At 37.5% G+C, this 21,038-nt stretch overlaps 1 protein-coding gene across 1 annotated transcript in view; it reads left to right on the forward strand.

The window, feature by feature from the left end:
* The window catches only part of TMPRSS15 (transmembrane serine protease 15), a 95,241-nt gene extending 74,404 nt beyond the window's left edge, over positions 1 to 20,837 (forward strand). Inside the window, exons 19-25 of the mRNA XM_053456848.1 lie at positions 3,218 to 3,313; positions 11,188 to 11,237; positions 11,548 to 11,719; positions 12,940 to 13,121; positions 17,880 to 17,975; positions 19,594 to 19,733; positions 20,474 to 20,837. Of these exons, the coding sequence (XP_053312823.1) occupies positions 3,218 to 3,313; positions 11,188 to 11,237; positions 11,548 to 11,719; positions 12,940 to 13,121; positions 17,880 to 17,975; positions 19,594 to 19,733; positions 20,474 to 20,629 (892 nt within the window). The 3' untranslated portion in view covers positions 20,630 to 20,837. The remainder of the gene's footprint in view (positions 1 to 3,217; positions 3,314 to 11,187; positions 11,238 to 11,547; positions 11,720 to 12,939; positions 13,122 to 17,879; positions 17,976 to 19,593; positions 19,734 to 20,473) is intronic.
* Positions 20,838 to 21,038: the final 201 nt, after the last annotated feature.

A 21,038-nucleotide genomic window follows, 5' to 3' on the forward strand; every position in this document is an offset into this window, starting at 1 on the left:
CAACCTCCCGTGCCGGCACCCCCCCCCGTGGGAAGTGCTGGCAGGGGAGGCTGTCTGAGCGTATCGGGGAGTAGGATGCAGGTCCCCTGCACCGGGGGATCTGTATCCTAACCCCGCTGCCTGCCCAGCGCCCGGGACTGCATGTCCCGGGCGTCGGGCGCTAGACCCCGAATGTAGGCCGCACCCCCACTTTAAAGACTTAAAGTGGGGGAAAAAAGTGCGGCCTATATTCGAGCCAATACGGTATATAATTTCTGTGGGTACACTAAATGAGAGAATGAAATTATCAACAGACTAGATGGACCATATGGTTTTTTTTTTATCAGCTATCAAATTCTGTTTTTCTATGATTAGCAGAAACATACTTCCTTACTAATCTAAATTATAGAGTTAGTTGTAAGGTGTTTTTTTGTAATGTACAATTACATTGTATGAAGTCTGTATGAATACTTTTATAGTAAAGCTGAACACTGTTGTATCAAAACTTGTTATTTAGCTAGGGTATACTTTAAAATCCATAATCCATAGGAAGGAATATCAGCTCACAGAGTTCGATTGACCACAGCTGAAAAGCCAATATTAAACTACTTGTAAAGCACCATTATACCATATCGTAATGTTAGGTACAGTGAATGTCACTGAATGACTGCAAATGCATAACCTTATGTCTGTCAAAATGTAAAGCTTCAAATAGATGAAAAAACTACTAGCTCCCATTTTCAGTCTGTTGTCATCAAACGAAGAGGGATTACTTTTATTTGGGTATTTATTTTCCCTTGTTTTTATTACAGTTTTTGTGGGATGTTTTTTTACGTTTTTATTTTTGCATGGCACCGTTCTTTAGACAGAAAGTTCAGGAATGATGGCAAATAACATAAAACAAAAAAAAACAATAATGAATAGAACTGAATCAGTTATGCCGATGGCACAACAGGATTGGAAATGTCAGCTACAGTAATTTTTACGTAAGATTATTTTCTGTATGTGACTTACCAGTAGGGTGCCGATTTCCATGCCTCATCACCTAGCAGTGATGTGAAAGATTCCTGGGTATGGTTTGACATGACCTTGCTGCTTTAGTTGAGCTTGGCTTGCACTAGGTTTGAAATCAGATTTATCTATAGGCAGATGTGAGGAGAATAATGTGTTTTTCCCATAGAATGCACTGTTGGCTTTGAGGACTCATAGCTTATCAATACAATACCTACAACACTGGAGTGTCCTGCTGTTTCCAATGAATACTCAATCTCTTCACTCTACATTATTATCCACATTTTCATTTTTTTTAGAATGGGTGTCAGATATGTACTGTAAGCCTTTATATATGTTGTTTCTGAACTATCTGCTAGACAAAAGCTATTGTTTGTGTTTGTCAGTGGCAGAACACCCTACATTTGCCCAGTGTTATTTTGGCTGCTTTATTGGGATGACATCACCTTAATGTTACTGACTGTATACATTTATTTAAAATGTATATGTTATTTTTTTCATTCGTTTTAGACAATGAATTCTAGAATTACTCATTACTAATTGTTCTGTTTTTTCCCATGCTGATTCATTAACAGAATGTTCTCCAAAATTATCAGTAGCTACTGATAACTCACTCTTACTATTACAATGCTAAGGAAAAAAACAGACTGAACATAATTAAAAACATGAGTCAGAGTGAAAATGTAAAATGTACAGTGAATTTTCATAAAAAAAAGAAAAACAGATACATGCACATACTTTCATGACATAACTCGATTTGAATTACAAAGTTAAGTCTCAAAGGGATAGTTTAATGTACCTGTGAGCCGTTTAATAAATAGCAAATAAATAACTAAATAGATGTACTTGCCTGGGGTAGAATCTGCTTCTAGGCAGTTGCAGATCTCCTCCTCTATGGCTTGGTCATTCTTGCCCCCGTTTGAATATTTGAAACAGGCAATCAGTAGCAGGAATGTGTTCCCATTGAAATCAGTATGGACACTTTCTAGGCATGTGCATGGGTGGTCTGAAGAGATCGTTTCCCACAGGGTTCACCAAGCCAGTATTGTAGCTGACTAATGGCGAGTATGACACATTAACAGATATGTGCTCAGATGAACACATCTTCCACATTCAAAATGTGGGCAGGAAAGAGGCAAATGCATATGGGGAATTGCGCAGAATTTGCAAAAGTGACAATATGTAAATTGAAAGGGGCCTCTCTGCTGTCATAAGCAGGGCCAGACTGGCCTACTGTGATACCAGGAAATTTGTCAGTGGGCCGCCTGCCTGGGAGGAATATAGCTGATCCTAATAAGGGACCGGTCTGATTTGGACCAGTCCAATTGAGGAAGCAGGAATGTGGCAGGGTCACATGTGAGGGGTAAGGTGAGTGAATATGTATGTATGTGTGTCAGCATGAGTGTGTAGGTGTCAATTAGAGTGTGTGTAGCATGAGTATGTATGTATGTGTGTTAGTATCTGTTGCTGTGAGTGTGTGTGTGAAAATATTTGTGCCGTATGGGGTGATAACAGTAGGGGAAGATTGGTAAGGGGATAATGAGGGTAGAGGCGATGGGAATGAATTATGGTGTTGGTGGGAATGATGATGGTCTGTGACAGCTTTACACTTACACATACATACACCCATTCTAATACCTTTCACATACATACCTACATACACATACACACAGCCACTCTAACACCATACACTTATATATACATATAGTACATACACACACACAGGCAATCTAACATCAAACAGTTACATACACATACATACACTCATTTTCTCTAATCTTTAAAATGGTTAATTTCATACTTTGGACTATACTGGTGCCCTCCCAATTGGTCTCAGCACGTTACTTCATGTTGTGGTTCAGAGGGACAATAGGAACTACAGTACAGTATGTGTTTTCATGGATACCTTATTTATGACTAATGTTTTCTTCAAATATACCTTAAAATGCATGGATTGCCTCTATTCTTATTTAAAAATATTTGGACTGGGACCCAAAATATGCGCAATGTGCACAATAATGGCACTATGAAACACGGGATTGGTATTCAACTTCCAGGGCTGGTTTTAATTCTTAGTCTGGCCCTGATCATAAACACTAAAAAACTTAATATGGATTATGTTATAAAGTAAATGTTTTCTGTTCAATATGGTTGGGAATGAAACTACATTGACAATATAGTTTATGTTGTCTATTCTTTTAAATCAAACTCACATAATTTATTTCAGGAGTGCGAATACAACGTCATCTGTACCATCAGGAGGAAATGGATCATTTGTTATAGTAGTTCAAGCAGAGGATGGAAGCTGGAACCTTCAGCCAAGGTAAGAATGCAAATACTCCAGTTTTTATCGCTCCTTTACCTTAAGAAGTTATTTTATTCTTGATGTGCTTTAAGGTTCTATGATGTTTATGTCTCAAAGGTAAAAGTGTTGCTAGTCGAAAACAAGATGAAGAGTTTCAACCAACACTGGTTTGCTAAAACATAAAAAACCATAACCGTATATACATAGAATCTGTACAAACCACAACGAAATTCTAAACAATAACCCAAAATTCACTATATACACACAGTTTGTACACATTATGTAACTCATACATGTGCACATGCCTGGGAACTTCATGTCAGGGTCAGCTCGTTTACTCTTCAGGTGAGGGAATGGTGTTTGGCCATATCCATGCTCTACCCACGTTATACCCACTCATTGCCCTATGCTACTGCCCTTGCTTACATCTACCCTGAGCTTCAACCATCCAAATACACACATGGTTTTACTAACAACTAATCCCAATAGTAGCAGAGATCTCTTGCACTGCAGCACTAAAAATTATTTTTAGCCAACATCAGTTCCAATATGGCTGCCATATGTCATCCATCTGCCAATCCAAAATGTTCCTACCTCTTACATTGCCTTAATCTATATTCAACAACATCGGCTAAGATGAAGCCTTAGATGTTGTCATCAATTTGCATCTACTTTGTAACAACCCAGCCTTACCTGGTGGCCAAAACTAACACAAACTTTCCCACGCCCAACCATCTTTTCCTCACTCTGTGCTATCACACTATAGTACTCACACTGAGTACTATAACAGGCCAGCCATCTCAACATATGAATTGATGAGGCTGAACAAAATGTAACAATTTTATTACTTCATACATATGTAGTGTATATATATATATATATATATATACCGTATTGGCTCGGATATAGGCCGCCCCCGTATATAGGCCGCACCCTAAAAGTTTGGTGCTTTTTTAAAGAAAAAGTTTTTTTCTTTAAAAAAGCACCAAAAAACATGCTGCCACTCTGTCCTCTTCCCCCCCCCCGAGATATGCTGCCACTCTGTCCCCCCCCCGAGATATGCTGCCACTCTGTCCTCTCCCACCCCCCGAGATATGCTGCCACTCTGACACCCCCCCCGAGATATGCTGCCACTCTGACCCCCCCCGAGATATGCTGCCACTCTGTCCTCCCCCCCGACTTACCAGAGTAGACTCCCGGGTGTCTTACGGGGCCGGAGGGGGACATCTATGCACATCGTGTATACAACTCCCGGTGCCGGCACTCAGCGGAAGTACCGGCACCGGAAGTTGTATACGCGTATTGCGTAGGTGTCTTCCGCCGGCCCTGCAAGACACCCGGGAGTCTGCCCTGGTAAGTCGGGGGGGTTAAAATGCATCGTGCGGATGTTCACCGGCAACGGCGCATCGCCGCTGCCGGTGAACGTCCGTGCGATGCGCTTAGACAACCTCCCGTGCCGGTACTCCCCCCGTGGAAAGTGCCGGCAGGGGAGGCTGTCTGAGCGTATCAGACAGTAGGATGCAGGTCCCCTGCACCGCTGCGGGGGATCTGTATCCTAACCCCGCTGCCTGCCCGGCGCCCGGGACTGCATGTCCCGGGCGTCGGGCGCTAGACCCCGAATATAGGCCGCACCCCCACTTTAAAGTCTTAAAGTGGGGGAAAAAAGTGCGGCCTATATTCGGGCCAATACGGTATATATATATATATGTATATACTGTATACATGCATCGATTTACAGTTACATACATTTGCATCCATTGCACATAAAATTACTGGCATTTTCTCCTTTTGCACAATATTTCCACTGCTTTTTATTTTTCTCATAGTTTTTCTATGCGCGGTCTGCCTTCATCAAATTTATACTCTGTTTATTTCTTGTGGGTAGTACATTAGATTTAGTGAGGCTGTAATTCATAATTATCATAATTGTAATTTCAACACTGTTCAGCGGCTGATACTTATGATATAGTGCTTTCCAGTAGACTGAGACCCTGTTACATGGATCCCAGAACAATGCGATGTCAATCTATTATCATTACTCACAAATACAAAAGAAAATCAAGTAAAATGAAATGTTTTTCATGCAGTTCATCTTGAAATGAATTTTAGCTGAGTGGTTCGGTGCAATACAATAGATTAAAATAGACATCAAAACAACAATCTTTTCTATTTTATCTCACACGTGTAAGTAAAGAATAAGTACAACGCACACCGTTTAGTAAAAGAAGAACTTAAGAACATGATCTGTTTCTGTCTACAATGTACATTATGTATTACAGGCTTTCATGAAATTCAATGTTGTTGAAAAATACAAAAAGATAAGCACTCACGTAGCACGTATATAAATTCAGATATAGGGTGCTGCCGAAATGATCAACATGTACGCACAACAAAACAAATAATCGCGCACCCACCATATACATCATGCAAATGTTATATAGAAACATTTGTCTTAGGTATAAATATTAGTGATTCCGTTACACTACATGTCCATATATTGTTGATGAAACGTATTCAGGGGAATACGACTATTGTCCTTTGTGGCATTATTGTGGCCCCCCATTGGATTCCTTTTTTACTAACAATCTAGATCACTAAGTTCTGAACTCTTAGGAATTGTCTTGGTGACTCCAGTTTGGTGAGCTTATTCATGGGCTTGCATTTCTTCCAAAACGTGTAACATTCACAGGATTCCCCTACAGTAATCAACCTACTTTCTGGTCACTTTTTTTCTCTACCCAACCCTTACATTCTCATTTAGGTTTCTGGCTTCTTCCAACTTTAACCATACCTATATGTACACTTTCTCTAGAGGAGTTCAGGACCAATTTTGGACAGTGTTACAACAACCCAGTTTCTTCAAGGGACAGCTAGAGGTCCACGTGTGCTCCTCAACGCCTACAGGGATGTGCATAAGGGACATCAATAAAGCTATGCCTGAACGATGTCCAGAGTGGCCTGGTGTGGGTGGCAGACCTTAATCTTCCTTCCATCGCTCTTTCTTTGGGTAACGCTATTTAGTTAATACAGCAGCTGTGGTGGTTCATCCAATGAAAAGTGAAAATCTTGGGGACATGCTTTTTTCATGGCTTACAACACAACGTAGGGTTAGAGCTCTGGACATATCACATTAAAATATCTACGCTAGCATAATTATACTGTACTAAAATGTTTGGGGCCTGCAAGTTCTTGTTGATTATGCACATTTAATAATATCATTTTAATTCTCATGCGTACCCTGTGCGTATTGTCAAGTGCTATTACTGGGTGGCCTGGTTTCTGGGTTGAAGGCTGTCTCTTAGCAATCATGGACCCTCTTTTTCTTATAATAAAAATGTCCGCCTTGTGGCTGGTTTCAGCACCGTATTCCATGGCAATCTCTTTGCTCCATCTGCTCAATCATCTATTATGCTGACAGAATACTGTGCTTTAAAATACAGCATTAAAAAAATAGGTGAACCTAATGATAAAAGTAAAAATATTTAAATTTTAATGCTTTCATTTCTCTTTTTTTTTTAATTTTTTTCTTTTACATTTGTTTTGGTCATAGTTCATTTTGAAACTCTCGTCTCGGAATTCTACTCTCAATTCTGGATCTGAGTACTTTTCCCACACATGCCAGAGAAAAACCCCCAGACTCCACAAAACACTATAAATTGTATGGATCCTTTGGTGCTGGAGAGCTGTTATTTATTACACAATATAAAAGTTTTTCAACTACTTGCAAGTTTAAGACCTTGAGCACTGCTCCTTCCCTCTTTCTTTTGCTGGTAATTGAATCTATCAGTTGTTAAAAGGATAAGCGCTTTTAAAAAGCTCTCTTTATCTGTATCCATGGAAACCCACCCATTGAGATCAGTATGACAAAATTTGTCAAATTTTGATTTAAAGCCCATTGTACATGGAAATCCCCTGAATTTCAAATGTCTGCATTGGGAAAAAAAGGCAAATTGATTAAATTGATTTTATTAAAATGATACATGTATTACGCTTAACAGCTCCATTGTGGTTTCCACACGCCTCGATTATGTTCAAGAATAGAAAAAAAAAAAGAGGAAAATATCATTAAAGCATTTTTTTTGCGGTTTTGGGCATTTGGTTAGGTGCTGTCAAAAATTCCGTGTTATTATTATAAATCCTTGGTTACTTAAAAAAAAAAACAATCAAAACAGCATTCAAAATGTGATCGCCCTCAGGCCTGTCGAACAACTATTTTCTGGTATATTTTGTAAATGTAATCTGGAGTGAAAAGTGAGATAATTTGTAATGGCAAGTGAAATCTAATGGGTGTTTTGTTCCTTTTTTGTAGATATTGTTTTTACTTGTATTCTTTTACATTCTTTCTTAAGGAGAACAGATTTCCTAGTATAGTGTGCTTCTCGTGTATGTGTGAACAGCCTATTGATTACAGTGTTGCCTTTTTTTTGCCTGTTCCCTTTACTTCCATTCTGCAATAACATTGCAGTCTTTTCTATACATGGGGGAATACAATACATGCTTTGCATTGTGCTGTAGTTTAACCTCAGTGTAAGCTGTTCTAATATCAAACGCCTAGACTTCCAGTTCTTTAGGATCTACTGATCTCTAGTGGCCACCGCACTGAAATATTCCAATGCGGAAGGCATGTGCAGAATAAAATGGAATTAACTGCATTTGTTTTTATTTTATTATTTATATTTTATTATTTTTATAACGTTCATTTCATCTTGCTATTTAATGAAGCAATGAAGCCCAGTGCCTAAATAACAAATATAACTGGATATTTATTAGAGTAATTTATTGATTATGCAGTTTTAATGATTTATTACATTTTGATTGGCTTGTATTTCATCTTGGAATTATGTTGAATAGTTCACGCATAAGCAGACTTAAGCCTAGTATAGTTTACATGTTTAAGTACATTACTCTAATGTACAGATCACTTTGAATGGTCTTTCTAAACCATTAACGTTAACAATAATCAGCTGAAATGGGATGCATCTGGCCATGGAAACACATGTCACACATACTGTAAATGGTTGCTAAAGGCATCTTAAAGCAAATCTACCATGAAAAATGCAATTTTCTTTTTTTTTATTCAAATTTATGGTAGTGTTATTTAGTTCATAGTTAATAACAATTCAAATTGCTTTATTTATTGGTTTGTGAACAGTATATAGCATTCTTCCGCTCTCTGTAACTACACTCATGGGTCTATTCACCCGATTTTCCATCATGCTTACATCGAGGTTGAACATGGCCTTACCAGAATTGGAACTGTGGATATACTTTGGTTAAACTCATCAGGATCCAATGAGATCTAGAAATCTGTCTCCACCTGTGGCAAAGCACTGTAAAGCTACTGAGTGTAGTTATACTCTATACAATGTGAAACTACAGAACTGATCTCAACTGGGACTCAGCTTGGCTCATCCTCTGTAGCTTTCTCTGTAGCTTTCATCATCCATGTAGTTTCTGCTCAGTTCGGCTGGAATTCACCATAGTTCTCAGTGCAGTTACTTAGTATCTCATTGACTACAACTTGGCATATTGCACATTGATGATATCATTAACATGTGTATAGCTAATAACTAAATGGTCAATACGTGAGGCTGTTCGCAATACAATTACGCTATCTGTTCTCTATAGTGTCAGAGGAAACAAAGTTCAATAAACTGAGATTCGTTAAGGAGGGTGATGAAGTAACTCAATTACAACTTAAATGTGGTTCCAAGAACAGAGGAAGACTACCTCACTTTCCAGTAAATATAACTAGAGTGTGGCATCTTAAGTGCTTTCGCTATATGACATGTTCAAAATTAGTAAAAGTTATCCTTAAAATCAAGATTATGTCAAATTTTGTTTATTCTTATTTTCTCAGAGAATGTTGAAATAGAAGCATGTCATCGTGTGACATAAGGATATCTTGAAAGGCTTTGCTGCCATGGGAGCAGAAAAAAACATCGTAAAAACTTTCTGTGCTTTTAGCCTTTTGCTTTTAGTTTAGTTTCTGAGTAAGGAATAAAATGACAGTTCATTTGCTTAAGGTGCTAGACCACTTAGTCTAGGTGGAACGTTTATATCCACTGCTAGTTTAACAAATCATGACTGATATACAGTGGAGATCATCGCATTTGGCAAGCTCCAGAGCTTCTAGTTAATGGAGACAAACGTGTAAGGTGTTTCATGCCCTTCTAACCCCCTGTTCTATGTTTGCTTCTGCCAATATGCTGCAATAAAGATTTGATGTGAGATAAAAACTGTTCTCCAGAAACTGTCAGCTTTCGAGTCAGAGTAATGTGAGGACCTCTTGTGTGGATACGTCTGTTTGTCGCCCTTCACACACGTTTCTTTACACACCGAGTAAACATTATTATTAATACACTTTTTTTTTTATTGAGCCTGTAGATCGTGTGAAGAGGACTGGGCTGTTCTAATTTGAACAATTTGAGCCACTGCTTGAAGCCTCTTTGTGTCTTTTACTTGGAATTCCACATGTAGCTACTTAGAATCCTGACAAAACAAGGAATGACTTTACAATCTCACCGGATCCTTCCCAGCTCCCTTAAAAGTTTTTTATTTTTTATTTATTATGGAGCATATGGGCTACTATAGTACTGGGCCATTTGGCTCAACTTGTCAATGGGCTAAACATTGCCAACTCTGACCTGTGTAGAGCAGTACCATATTAATGATCTTATCGGGGCCCTATATTTTGCTTCGTTAACCACACAAACCTAGAGATTTTGAAGTGTTTCCTAGCAGTGACTTCCACTTGGTCTTTTTCTTTTTAGACAAGCAAGTCTTTTAAAATGCATTCTGTTCTTGATTCTAGTAACTTGATACATTAGTTAGAGATTTGTCTGTAACACACCAATCTCTAAAGTTCTTTTTTTGGCTGTAATCTTAAGTGTTTTAATGTATGCCTTCTCTAAGTGCATTATCTCCATGTTTTTGAAAGATCACGACCTCTTAAAAATACAGACACATTTACATTTATGTATAGCTCTCAACCCAATCACACATCAGGGCTTCTGCTGGTAATACGTTTTCATCGGAGTTCCTGTTAAAGGGTGGATTTGTACTTAGTTAATTTGTAGCCGTTACATCAGATGTCTGAAGACAAAAAGTGAAATGTGAGGTAACTGCTACGATACAAAATACATTTTGCTATGTTCGTTATGAAACATCCAGCCCGGAATTCTATTTCTATGTTATTGAACTGTAGCTGGTGGCAGCAGTAGCTGTCAATGGGAAAAATCCAATGATCTGTGCTTGAAAAATCATTTTCCCAAGTCAATTAAAGCATCTGGTTTTTCCACAATGTAATCTTCGTTTCAGTCGCTGTAATGAAAGCCAGCCACATACTAATACATAATCCTTGAGAGCAAAAATACTTTTATAGCTGCCATACAACAGCGACACGAGTCAGACAGGAGCCATGTCAAGACTCTCGTAACCACTCATAAAGCAGGGTGGGCTTGCAAAGCAAAGCAGGGTCTTCTTGAAGATAAAGAAGCCCACTCTTCAGGGACCAAAAGTAAAACAGGACGGTGGGTTCTGTCTGCATAATAGACGCGTGGGGCTTCCAAAACACAAGACTTTTAGGGTAATACCTGGCAACCGTCTCAATGATGACATCCCTCTAGGTGACTGATTTTAACACCCTCCACTACACTAATGTCCCTGACCATTAGTTCAACATTTTTTGGAATTTGAGACAATGTAACTGAGTAAAAGTGAGTTATTGGTATGAGTAAACAGTGCTTAATGCAAATGAAAGATGCCACCATGTAAAGCTTCCAGTTGAATAAGGGGTGGTTTTAATCACCACTCCTTCGAGTGCCTTATCCTTCCATGTTATATGTATATAAATATATATATATGTAAATTATATTTGTATTTATTTACAGCGACCAGTGTGGCAGCCAGTCCGTTATTCACATTCAGTGCAATTATAGAGGTATGTATGTCTGTCACAATCAGTTATCTACGATATGTCTTGCTGTTTGTACACAATATGAAAAACAAAGTCCTGACTTTATTTATGGGTTTGTCTATCAATATCTCTATAATTACTGCGCAAGCAGGGTCCCTTTCATCGAATGTATCTGTTTGGCTTTGTAGATATGAGTATGCCATACACCTTTCATTGTGTAACCAACTCTGGAAATAGTTGGCTTTGTTGTAATAAATGATAATTTTATCTATCAAATTTGATGTGTCTATCAGCTACTTAACATATCTAAAACATTTTTTATTATCTTCCTCAGAATGCGGGGAGCGACTTTTAGACAATGAGAATTCCAAGATAGTGGGTGGAACTGATGCAGCTTTAGGAGCATGGCCGTGGATCGTCTCCCTGTATTACAATAACAGACAGACGTGTGGGGCATCTCTTATGAACGAAGAATGGCTCGTATCAGCCGCACATTGTGTCTATGGGTATGTCATGCTTTAGTAAAACCCTGCTTTAGTTCAGGTTCCCTTAAAATTAAGTGAAATACGGGACAACATGGATATAACCTCTGGCTATGCTGATGTTATGGCTTTTTGCAACTGCCCATTGCCTAACCAGCCACGGTTGGCTAAGTTTACCCTAAACAACATTTACTTATATGAAAAAAAAACAAATATAAAGTTGTGTGTAAATGACATCAGCCATACCCTGATGATAACGTGGTTTGTTCAGACCAAGACTAATACTGTTATCTAATATTATAGTCCCCTAATCATATCACTAAGTAGGATTATATTAGAAAGGATTTGATGGATATGGATTACCAACTCAGTCTTTTGTACAAGGCTTTCCCAAGAACACAAGACTCAAATGAAAATGTGTGGTAATGTTATGTTATGTTACTTTAGGCTACATCTAAATGCAAATATGGTTATATCATTAGCTTGTCTTTCTTTGGCTTGCAGTATTAACTTTCTAGGGCATACTTTAGTTCGAAGTATAATTTTACTTCTTCAACTAATGGCAGTAGTTGAGATTACACTTAATTAAACTTCATGCAGAGAACTTTACACAATTCTCTAATCCCTTTTTTTTCAGCGTGGGAAATTTAGTATAAAACCTTTAGTTCTTTTTTTGTTTTGCCCACTGCTCATCACTAAATCAAGATCATTTTTAGTCAAATGCTTACTTAATAAATAACACTGATTTGTAGAAAAACATGTGGGTTGAAGATGTTGCATTTAGGGATATGCAAATTATTCCCCGTTGGCTTTGAATCATTTAAAAAATATATATATTTTAGTCTTAATATTCTAATGTTCTAAAATGATTGCCATTTGCGTCATAGGACAGTAGATTAATTACCGTGAGATTTTTAACTGAGCTGTTTAAAGAATCGCAATAATTAAGTTAATAGTCTTTTCATAATTGTATTGTTTCAACAACTGTTATAATTTATAGTTCTTTGGCTTGATTCTGGAAATCTACTGATAATTTTGTGTTAGGAAGCCAGCATCCTGCGGTGCCATTAGAAAACATTAAGTGCTTTCCAATTATAATAAACTATCTCGCTTAATCCTATACAAAGCACAAATTATATGTTCTGCTGTAGAGGTCAAAGATTAACACAAATAATACTGGGGAAATCATTCAAGCTTGGCACTGGGTCATTATTACATTTGAAGTTGTATTTTGAATCCTGCAGAAGGAACCTTATACCGTCATTGTGGAAAGCTGTGCTCGGACTACACGATAGCCTGAATGTGACAAGTCCAACGACGGTAACGCTGGTGATTGATCAAATTGTCATAAACCCGCACTATAACAGGAGAACAAAAGACAGTGATATAGTGATGATGCATCTACAGTTTAAAGTCAATTATACGGGTAAGTGCATAATTCAATCAATGCCCTACATGTACTGGTTAATGATACATAATCAACAGGTACACAACAATACAGGGAATTGTGTAGCGTTCTTTAAACAGCCTAAATGCAAAAAATAAATAAATAATGCACTACTGAGAAAAATTGAAATAAATAAGGATTCTGTTTCAGAGTATTAATAGTGTTATGAAGGTTCATGATCAATAATAAAACTGTTTACGCAGTTTCTTTACAGATCACATGGGGTTGTCTGTCAACTTTCTAATAGATAAGATTGCAAAAGCAGTGCCTCCATCTCTGTACCAGTATGTCTTATGTTTGTTCAGGTTATTGTTACTTATTTTGATTAGTTTTGTTCTAATGAGGAAGAAGGATGTTAAAAATAGAATACAAGCAACACTTGCTTGGGTAAATTATTGTATATTACCATAGTACTATTATTATTATTATTATTATTCAATACTATATTAAGTATATTGTAACCCCTTTCAAAAATAAATATCAGCCGATAGAATAACACTAGATATGTATTGCATATTTTTATTTCCTTCTTTCATTATGATCAATAATGGTCGACATCTTTGTAATGTTCAAGAAATGGCTTGTTTTTGAAATAATAACGTTTAAAAATATTAAAAAAATAAATAAATATCAGCTAAATTTACCCGGTGAAAAGTAACCACATACAGAAAATCAGAAAACACTATCCATAATTTTAGGTTATATCAAGATGATGATATCTATGTATATAATATGTATATGTGTGTGTATATATATATATATATATATATATATATATTTACATATTCCGGCACCACTAGCTGGGCATCTTTGAAAATAGACAGATAGAGGAAGAAGTTTGTTTTCCTGCATCTTCGCTTGCAAAATTACAGGCTGCAAGCTTCTGGAAACTTTCCATGCACATTAAATCCACAGAAATCACAGTGAAAGCAGGTGGTTACTGTAGTGGAAGAAATGTTGAATATTTCAGCCAACCTTAGCAAGGACCACTAGTCTCTGGATTTAGAGTTTTCTTTAATTGTGCCGCAGGGGTTGGATTGACAGCTACTGTCTGTGCTGATAGCTATGTGTTCTACCTCTGTTCTATGTTTTTTGCATTTTTAGATACAGGCACACTTTAATTGCAGAAGTGGTCACAGAGTGTGTGTGACCATGGTTTTGCCGGCTACTATGGGCCCACCAGGAATGACTGGGCCTGGCGCAGCTGCCCCTTTTGGCCCACTTTAACCCCTTCAGTCCCCTAGGGACGTACGAGTACATCCAAAAAACGCATCCCAAGAATCCCCTACGGACGTAGCGGTACGTCCTGCCCTTCTTAGAGCGGCAGGGACACACGGGAGATCAGGCTGCTCTAAATTTTCAGCTAATCATCTGACTATGGTATCAAAAGAAAGCTCTATCTCTCCTTGAAAAAAACAATATATAGTTTACATGGGTACACTATTCAAGGAAAAGAGAATAATCGCTGAACCCACATAGCGCAAAAATGGCAAAATTGCTCTGGGACTTGAGGTACCAAAAACCCCTGGGATTGAAGGGGTTAAAGACGCCCCTGGGTAATGTGGCACTTTTAAGGATAAAAAACCGATAGAATGTGTTATACATTTGCATTGGTCTTGCCATGTGCTAGGAGAATGATACTCAAGCATTTATATATAGCTCCTGAAACAAAGGTGTGGATAACAAGTTGTAACTGAATGCAGCTAGTGTAGACATGCATTAAATACCTGGCTCCATCTCACCAAAAAGATTGCTAATTACAATAATTAAAGGGTCTTATTCTGTTATACATTGCAATTTGATGTAGAAAAAATGATACATATGGTTACGATTGCCCCTTGAGGCGTGAGATGATTATATCCATCAAGTGAATTGTAAAATTGGAAAATGATGAGTGTTGGAAAAACTAAATATGGAGAGGTAGAGATGAAATGTTTTAATAGAAAGAAGAACTGTGTTGAGAATTGAGGAGATGCAGAGGACAGACATGGAATATTAGTCTAGGCGGCCATGTTTGTAGGGGCCTTGATGTAATGTCAGTTTAAGCTAATGCTCGGCAAATGTCACGTCCGTGCTCCTCCTGCAAAGCCAACTCTGAAAAAAACTTTTGAGATGACTCTGGTCTGTGTGTCTTTGGAGTACCTGTGGAGTAAATCCGGCCCTGTGGATGAACACAGTTGACTATTTAATGATTTATATTGTACACATTCACAATATATAAGCCAAAGCATATAATCACAGGATTTAGCGAGATCAACCTCTACTGCCCAGAGAGAGTTATATTACACTGTTTTTAAAAGCATTGAATTATTGCGTGATGAGTCTTATTCTCTGCTCTTTGAGAGATGTTTCTCCGTGTGTAGTCCAGGAAATTATAGGATTTATTTGCTGCCTGATATAATACGCCAAGCTAAATTTAGTATATGGGTCAGTTTCTAGCAGATACAGCTCTGCAGAGTTGCGAATTTCTCCAGCATTAAGTTAATTTAGTGTTATCGGTGTCCGCTATTGTGTGTCATGTTGGCAAATAAAATTTCAAGAATATTTACCAAAGGGCTGTCAACCCTTCGCCAGCACCGCAAATAGCCAAGGAGACCGGAGAAAAAGGAAGTGCATATGGGGGGGCAGCATACAAAAATGTTTGAGATGAACCCAACTCAAAAGAGACAGCAACTTAATAGCCTGCCCTACGATCTTCCCATTGCAAGGGAAATTCTCCATCAACGTACCAGTCTACACCCAAGAGCTGTCCAGAGCTGAAGGCAAGGCACATTTCCTCTGGATTAAGGAGCAAACTACCCCATACATACTTTTCAGCCTTCGAGGACCCCACCACTGGGGCACAGTTGGTTTCCCTCTGGACCTTAGTGACTCACTTTTCCACTTGAGGTGAACCCCAAGAGATCCCCAAAGGGTGATTCAGAGGATCAGACTGATATGTTGATGGATATTTTTCCTTTTCACACGTGAGCTAAAGTTTGAGATGCTCCCAAGCAGGTGCGTTCTACGTGGTATTGTTCTCAAACCTTTGTGAATGCATATGGAGGGGTTCTGCAAAATCCCTTCATGGACTTGCAAGCGGGACCCCATAAAAACGTATAGGTACATGCAGTTAGTGTACGCATTAACGTCCATATGCTGGCTGAAGTATCTTTATTAATTTGAAAAGCAAGCGTTGGCAGGTTAACGCTACAGAAGCAAAAAAATATATAAACAAAATAACGTGTGTTGAGACATATTCGCTTAATGCATAATAAACGTAATCTTTTGTCTAAGTAAAACTGTTTAAACTGTTATTTTTGTTATTTATTTCCATATTTACTTATTAGTATTTACTTCTTTCAGATTGCCCCCCATATGTGCAGTTTATTATGCTACAGCACGTAATCAAGATTTTAAACAATATATCACCAATAACAGTGTGATTATAGAAGAGCTTTAATAGCATTTGGCAGATTACAATAAACCGTTTTTGTTTTTTTTTTCTAAATTAAAGCAGTACGGAATAAATCGTTCACATCTTCCCCAGCATGAGGTAGATCTTATAAATATTCATTCTACAGATATGTCCCTTAATATTTTTTTGAGAAAAGGATATAGTTGATGGAAAATTAGATTCCCCAATTATGCACGATTGAAAATGTAGTGTAATTGCTTCTTTTTTGTGCAATAGATTTTGAATACAGACAATGTGGGTAAATTGTAAAGATCTTTATGTAATAAGCCTATTGAGGCATTAAGTGGTTGTCGTTGCTACACGGATTGATGCGTTTCATAGACGTATAAGAGAAATGCGTGGTGAGTGCTAATGGCAGCGATAAGAAATGAAGTCTGAAGATCTAAATGAGTGTTATGTCTACAGATGGGTAATTCTGTCCCTTGCATTGTATAAGAGCAGTCTGAGGATCAAAACAAAATCCATATCTCAAGAAATGGCCGAGCAGATGGCTGATTATTGAAACCAGAGCAGAATCTCATATCGGAGACACGTGATTGGTTGATCCATCTCCTATAAGGACTACATTTCACACAAAGAAATATCTATCTATACAAATATCTAGATACGCAGTTGGGCGGATATCATGATATAGATATAAATCTATCCATCTTTGTATCTTTCCACGGGACACTATGGGTTATAATAATATAAAATATAGATCTGTTTGTTTATAAGGGTGTTATCTACATTGGAGATGGATCAACAAGATATATATTACTTCTAAATGTATGCTTTTGGACCATGTTTGCAATATACACTGTTTTTTTCTGCTTCTGTAGTTTATTATTGTTACAAAAGTGGTGATAAAAATAGAATTAATCAATATAACTAGCATTTTGTGAGATTGATTTTCATTTCTAAATTCCCTATGATTCGCTTTGTAATTATTAGTTAATATTGCGAAGAATAGTAATATTATGTTTCAGCCTTTGCACTATTCACTTTCTCCCGTTTAACCCATTTATAGTTATTTTCTGCATTCTTTTAAATGAATTTCTCATTCGTAATAATAGGTTTGATAACCAGCAGTGCTCTGTCTTTAACATCACACTTATTCTCATAGAGGTGTCATGTGCCCCCAAATTTACGCATTTTTAACTCTTTTTCTGACAGTAATATATTTATGGTTATCTATTGTGTCTATTGCAATGAGCAATATCTATGAACATAAGTATAATAGAAATAATACTGAAATAATTCACAAGTTAACCATGTGTGATGTATCAATTTGTTGATAGATTATATACAGCCAATATGTCTACCAGAAAGTCACCAGGAGTTCCCGTCTGGAATGAACTGTTCGATTGCAGGTTGGGGTAGAATTCAAAGTCAAGGTAAGAGGAAAATGTGAAATATTGGTTCACACAGACACTACTGAAACTTGGATACAAGTCCAGTAATACTGCAAGTAACGTATGGAACAGAGTCAAAAGCTTGATCGAGAGGCGAGAGTATAGGAATGTTTCGTTTTTGGTCAATTCATTTCCTGTCCTTTCAGTTCAGCTGAAATCCAGAGGTCTTTTTCCATTTGGAAATCAAATTATTTGTCACTCACTCTCTCGCATGCTCTCACTCTTTCGCATGCTCGCTCTCATTCTTTCGCATCCTCGCTCTCACTCTTTCGCATCCTCGCTCTCACATGCTCTCGCTCCATGTCTACCTACTTTCTCCATGTCTTAGCTTCCCCTTCTCCTTGTTCTCTGTTTCTTCTTTTTTTCTGTTTTCTCCGGTGGTCTGTGCATGCTTTTATATCACTTGACAATTTCACAGAAAAAAATTAAAAAAGTCTAGTGGTACAGTCAGTTACAAAAGTGCCAAAGTGGATCGACAAATTTAAAGAAGCAATATATAAAGAATGTGCCAGTTTTGCTTTTCCCTTGAATTATTTCTAATACAATACAGTATATATACCATATACTGCAGTTCTGAAGTTTGGGATTACTGAAATGTCCTTGTTTTTAATTTTGTCCATTAAAATAACATAAAATGGATCAGAAATTCAGCAAAGACGTTGTTAATGTTGTAAATGACTATTGTAGCTGGAAAATGAAAAATGTTAATGGAATCTCTTCATAGACGTACAGAGGTCCTTTATCACTCCCATCACTCCTGTGTTCCAATGGCCCTTTATCACTCCCATCACTCCTGTGTTCCAATGGCCCTTTATCACTCCCATCACTCCTGTGTTCCAATGGCCTTTTATCACTGCCATCACTCCTGTGTTCCAATGGCCCTTTATCACTGCCATCACTCCTGTGTTCCAATGGCCCTTTATCACTCCCATCCCTCCTGTGTTCCAATGGCCCTTTATCACTCCCATCACTCCTGTGATGGCACGTTGTGTTCACTGATCCAAGTCTAAGTTTAAAAGTCTAATAAATAAACATGGAATAAAGCAAGAATTAAAACTCTCTCCTCATTTATCCATACAAAAAGTCACAATTGATTAAAACCACTTCCGCCTTTACATGCTTTGAAATGAACATTTATCGCAGCAGATGTTGTTCGGGGGTTTAGAGGATAGGTAAGCAAGCAGAGTGTGCATCGTGTCCGTATTCATTCCCCTTACTCTCATGTATATGGCTACAAAATATCTACCCAAAAAACTCCCATTAACAATCTCATCAACAAGGCACTCTAGTTTATTATACTGTTTTTCGAAATCAAATTTTATGTGAGGAAATCATTTTAATAACCCCATAAACCTGCACTGTTTATTACTTCCATGATAATAAAGCAAAGTAATTACTGACCTGCTTTGCAATCAGGCCACCAATTTAAAAGCACAACCACTGGGAAATGCTGATTCGATAGATATGTTGTATAAAAATGGACATCTTGAAATTAAATTATCTGCATAGTCTGCGATGATACATGTAATTACGTTTTGCATATTGCTATTTATAGCCAGAGATTAATATTTAACTCTTTTGATTCCGATCGCTTATCTAGGTCCCATTCCAAACATATTACAAGAAGCAGAGGTGCCTCTTATATCTAATGAGAAATGCCAAGTACAAATGCCCGAATACAACATTACTCGGAATATGATATGCGGTGGTTATGATCACGGAGGAATAGACACATGTCAGGTAAACGCATACCTTTTTATGAACAACATTAGAAATAATTGCACGTGTTGCTTATTGTTTAAAGGGTATAAAATACATGAAGCGTAATATATTATCTTGAAAGCGGTAAGGCATAAACGCGGTTTGTGTCGGCTGAAAGTGAACATGCCACTGGCTGTCATGAATCACCATACGGAGCTTCTGAGATGTCTTGTAAACCCTGGTGACATTGACAAGTCGGTAATCAACACGGAATTCAGTTCTCAGAAAATATTTTGCCTTCTTTCTTATTATTGAAGACGAAATGAGTTCACACTGTGGTTGGAAATCTCGATGCCTGTTATATGTTAAAATGGTGCAATTGATTAAACAGATTGACAATATGTGTTTCCACCACAACAGAATTAGATTTGAGACGAAACTAAAAACGTCATGTTTTGTTTTTGGTTTTTCTTGCTTTTATGTAAAATCCATTTTTGCTGGTTAGGTCGGTGTACCATATATTGTGTTTAAGACAAATATTCTCAGAATTACTTCTTATTTGTATAATAAAAATTTGTGCTAGCCTGGAACAAGAATGAAAAAAAGAAAAATGAACTTTTTAATGTACTCCACAGCCCCATTCATGTCCTAGTCCCATAACATAAGACGGGACATTGTTTATAAGCAATTAAATATTTCCAGCTACAAACATATGAACAGATTACGTATAATACGTATAAAAAGATACTATTGATTAATTATTGTTTGTACCATTTTAGGGCGATTCTGGGGGCCCCCTGATGTGTCTCCTGAATGAGAGATGGGTTTTAGTAGGAGTGACCTCATTTGGATATGGATGCGCACAACCAAATCGCCCTGGAGTTTATGTCCGAGTCGAACAGTTTACTCAATGGATTCAAAACATTCTAAACTGAAGAAATTGTCAAATGGCGGTCTACTGGGTGTTCTTGGAGTTTTACTGTAAATAATGAATGAATATGTGTTGATGATGTTTTAAAATACCAGTGTTAGGTCAATCAGTCTTAAGTTGTTTGTCATAATTACACAGAGTGCTTTTTTAATTCATACAAAAATTGTATCTCACTGCTTGCGAAAAACCAACGAAACACTTTATTAAATGTGTTTTAGTGATGCACCTTATTCCTCGTTCTTGTGAGATCTTTCAATTGGATACACAGGGGGTCTCTGGACACCAAAATACATAGACTTGTTTCTAAGTAGTGTGTGTGTGGGGGGGTAATACATGGGTATTTTTAAATAGAGACCAAATGACCATACTGACCCAAATGCCCCAGCCAGTTCTGAGTATTTACACAGATATCG

This window comes from Spea bombifrons, chromosome 2 (assembly GCF_027358695.1).
Source record: "Spea bombifrons isolate aSpeBom1 chromosome 2, aSpeBom1.2.pri, whole genome shotgun sequence".
NCBI lineage: Eukaryota > Metazoa > Chordata > Amphibia > Anura > Pelobatidae > Spea > Spea bombifrons.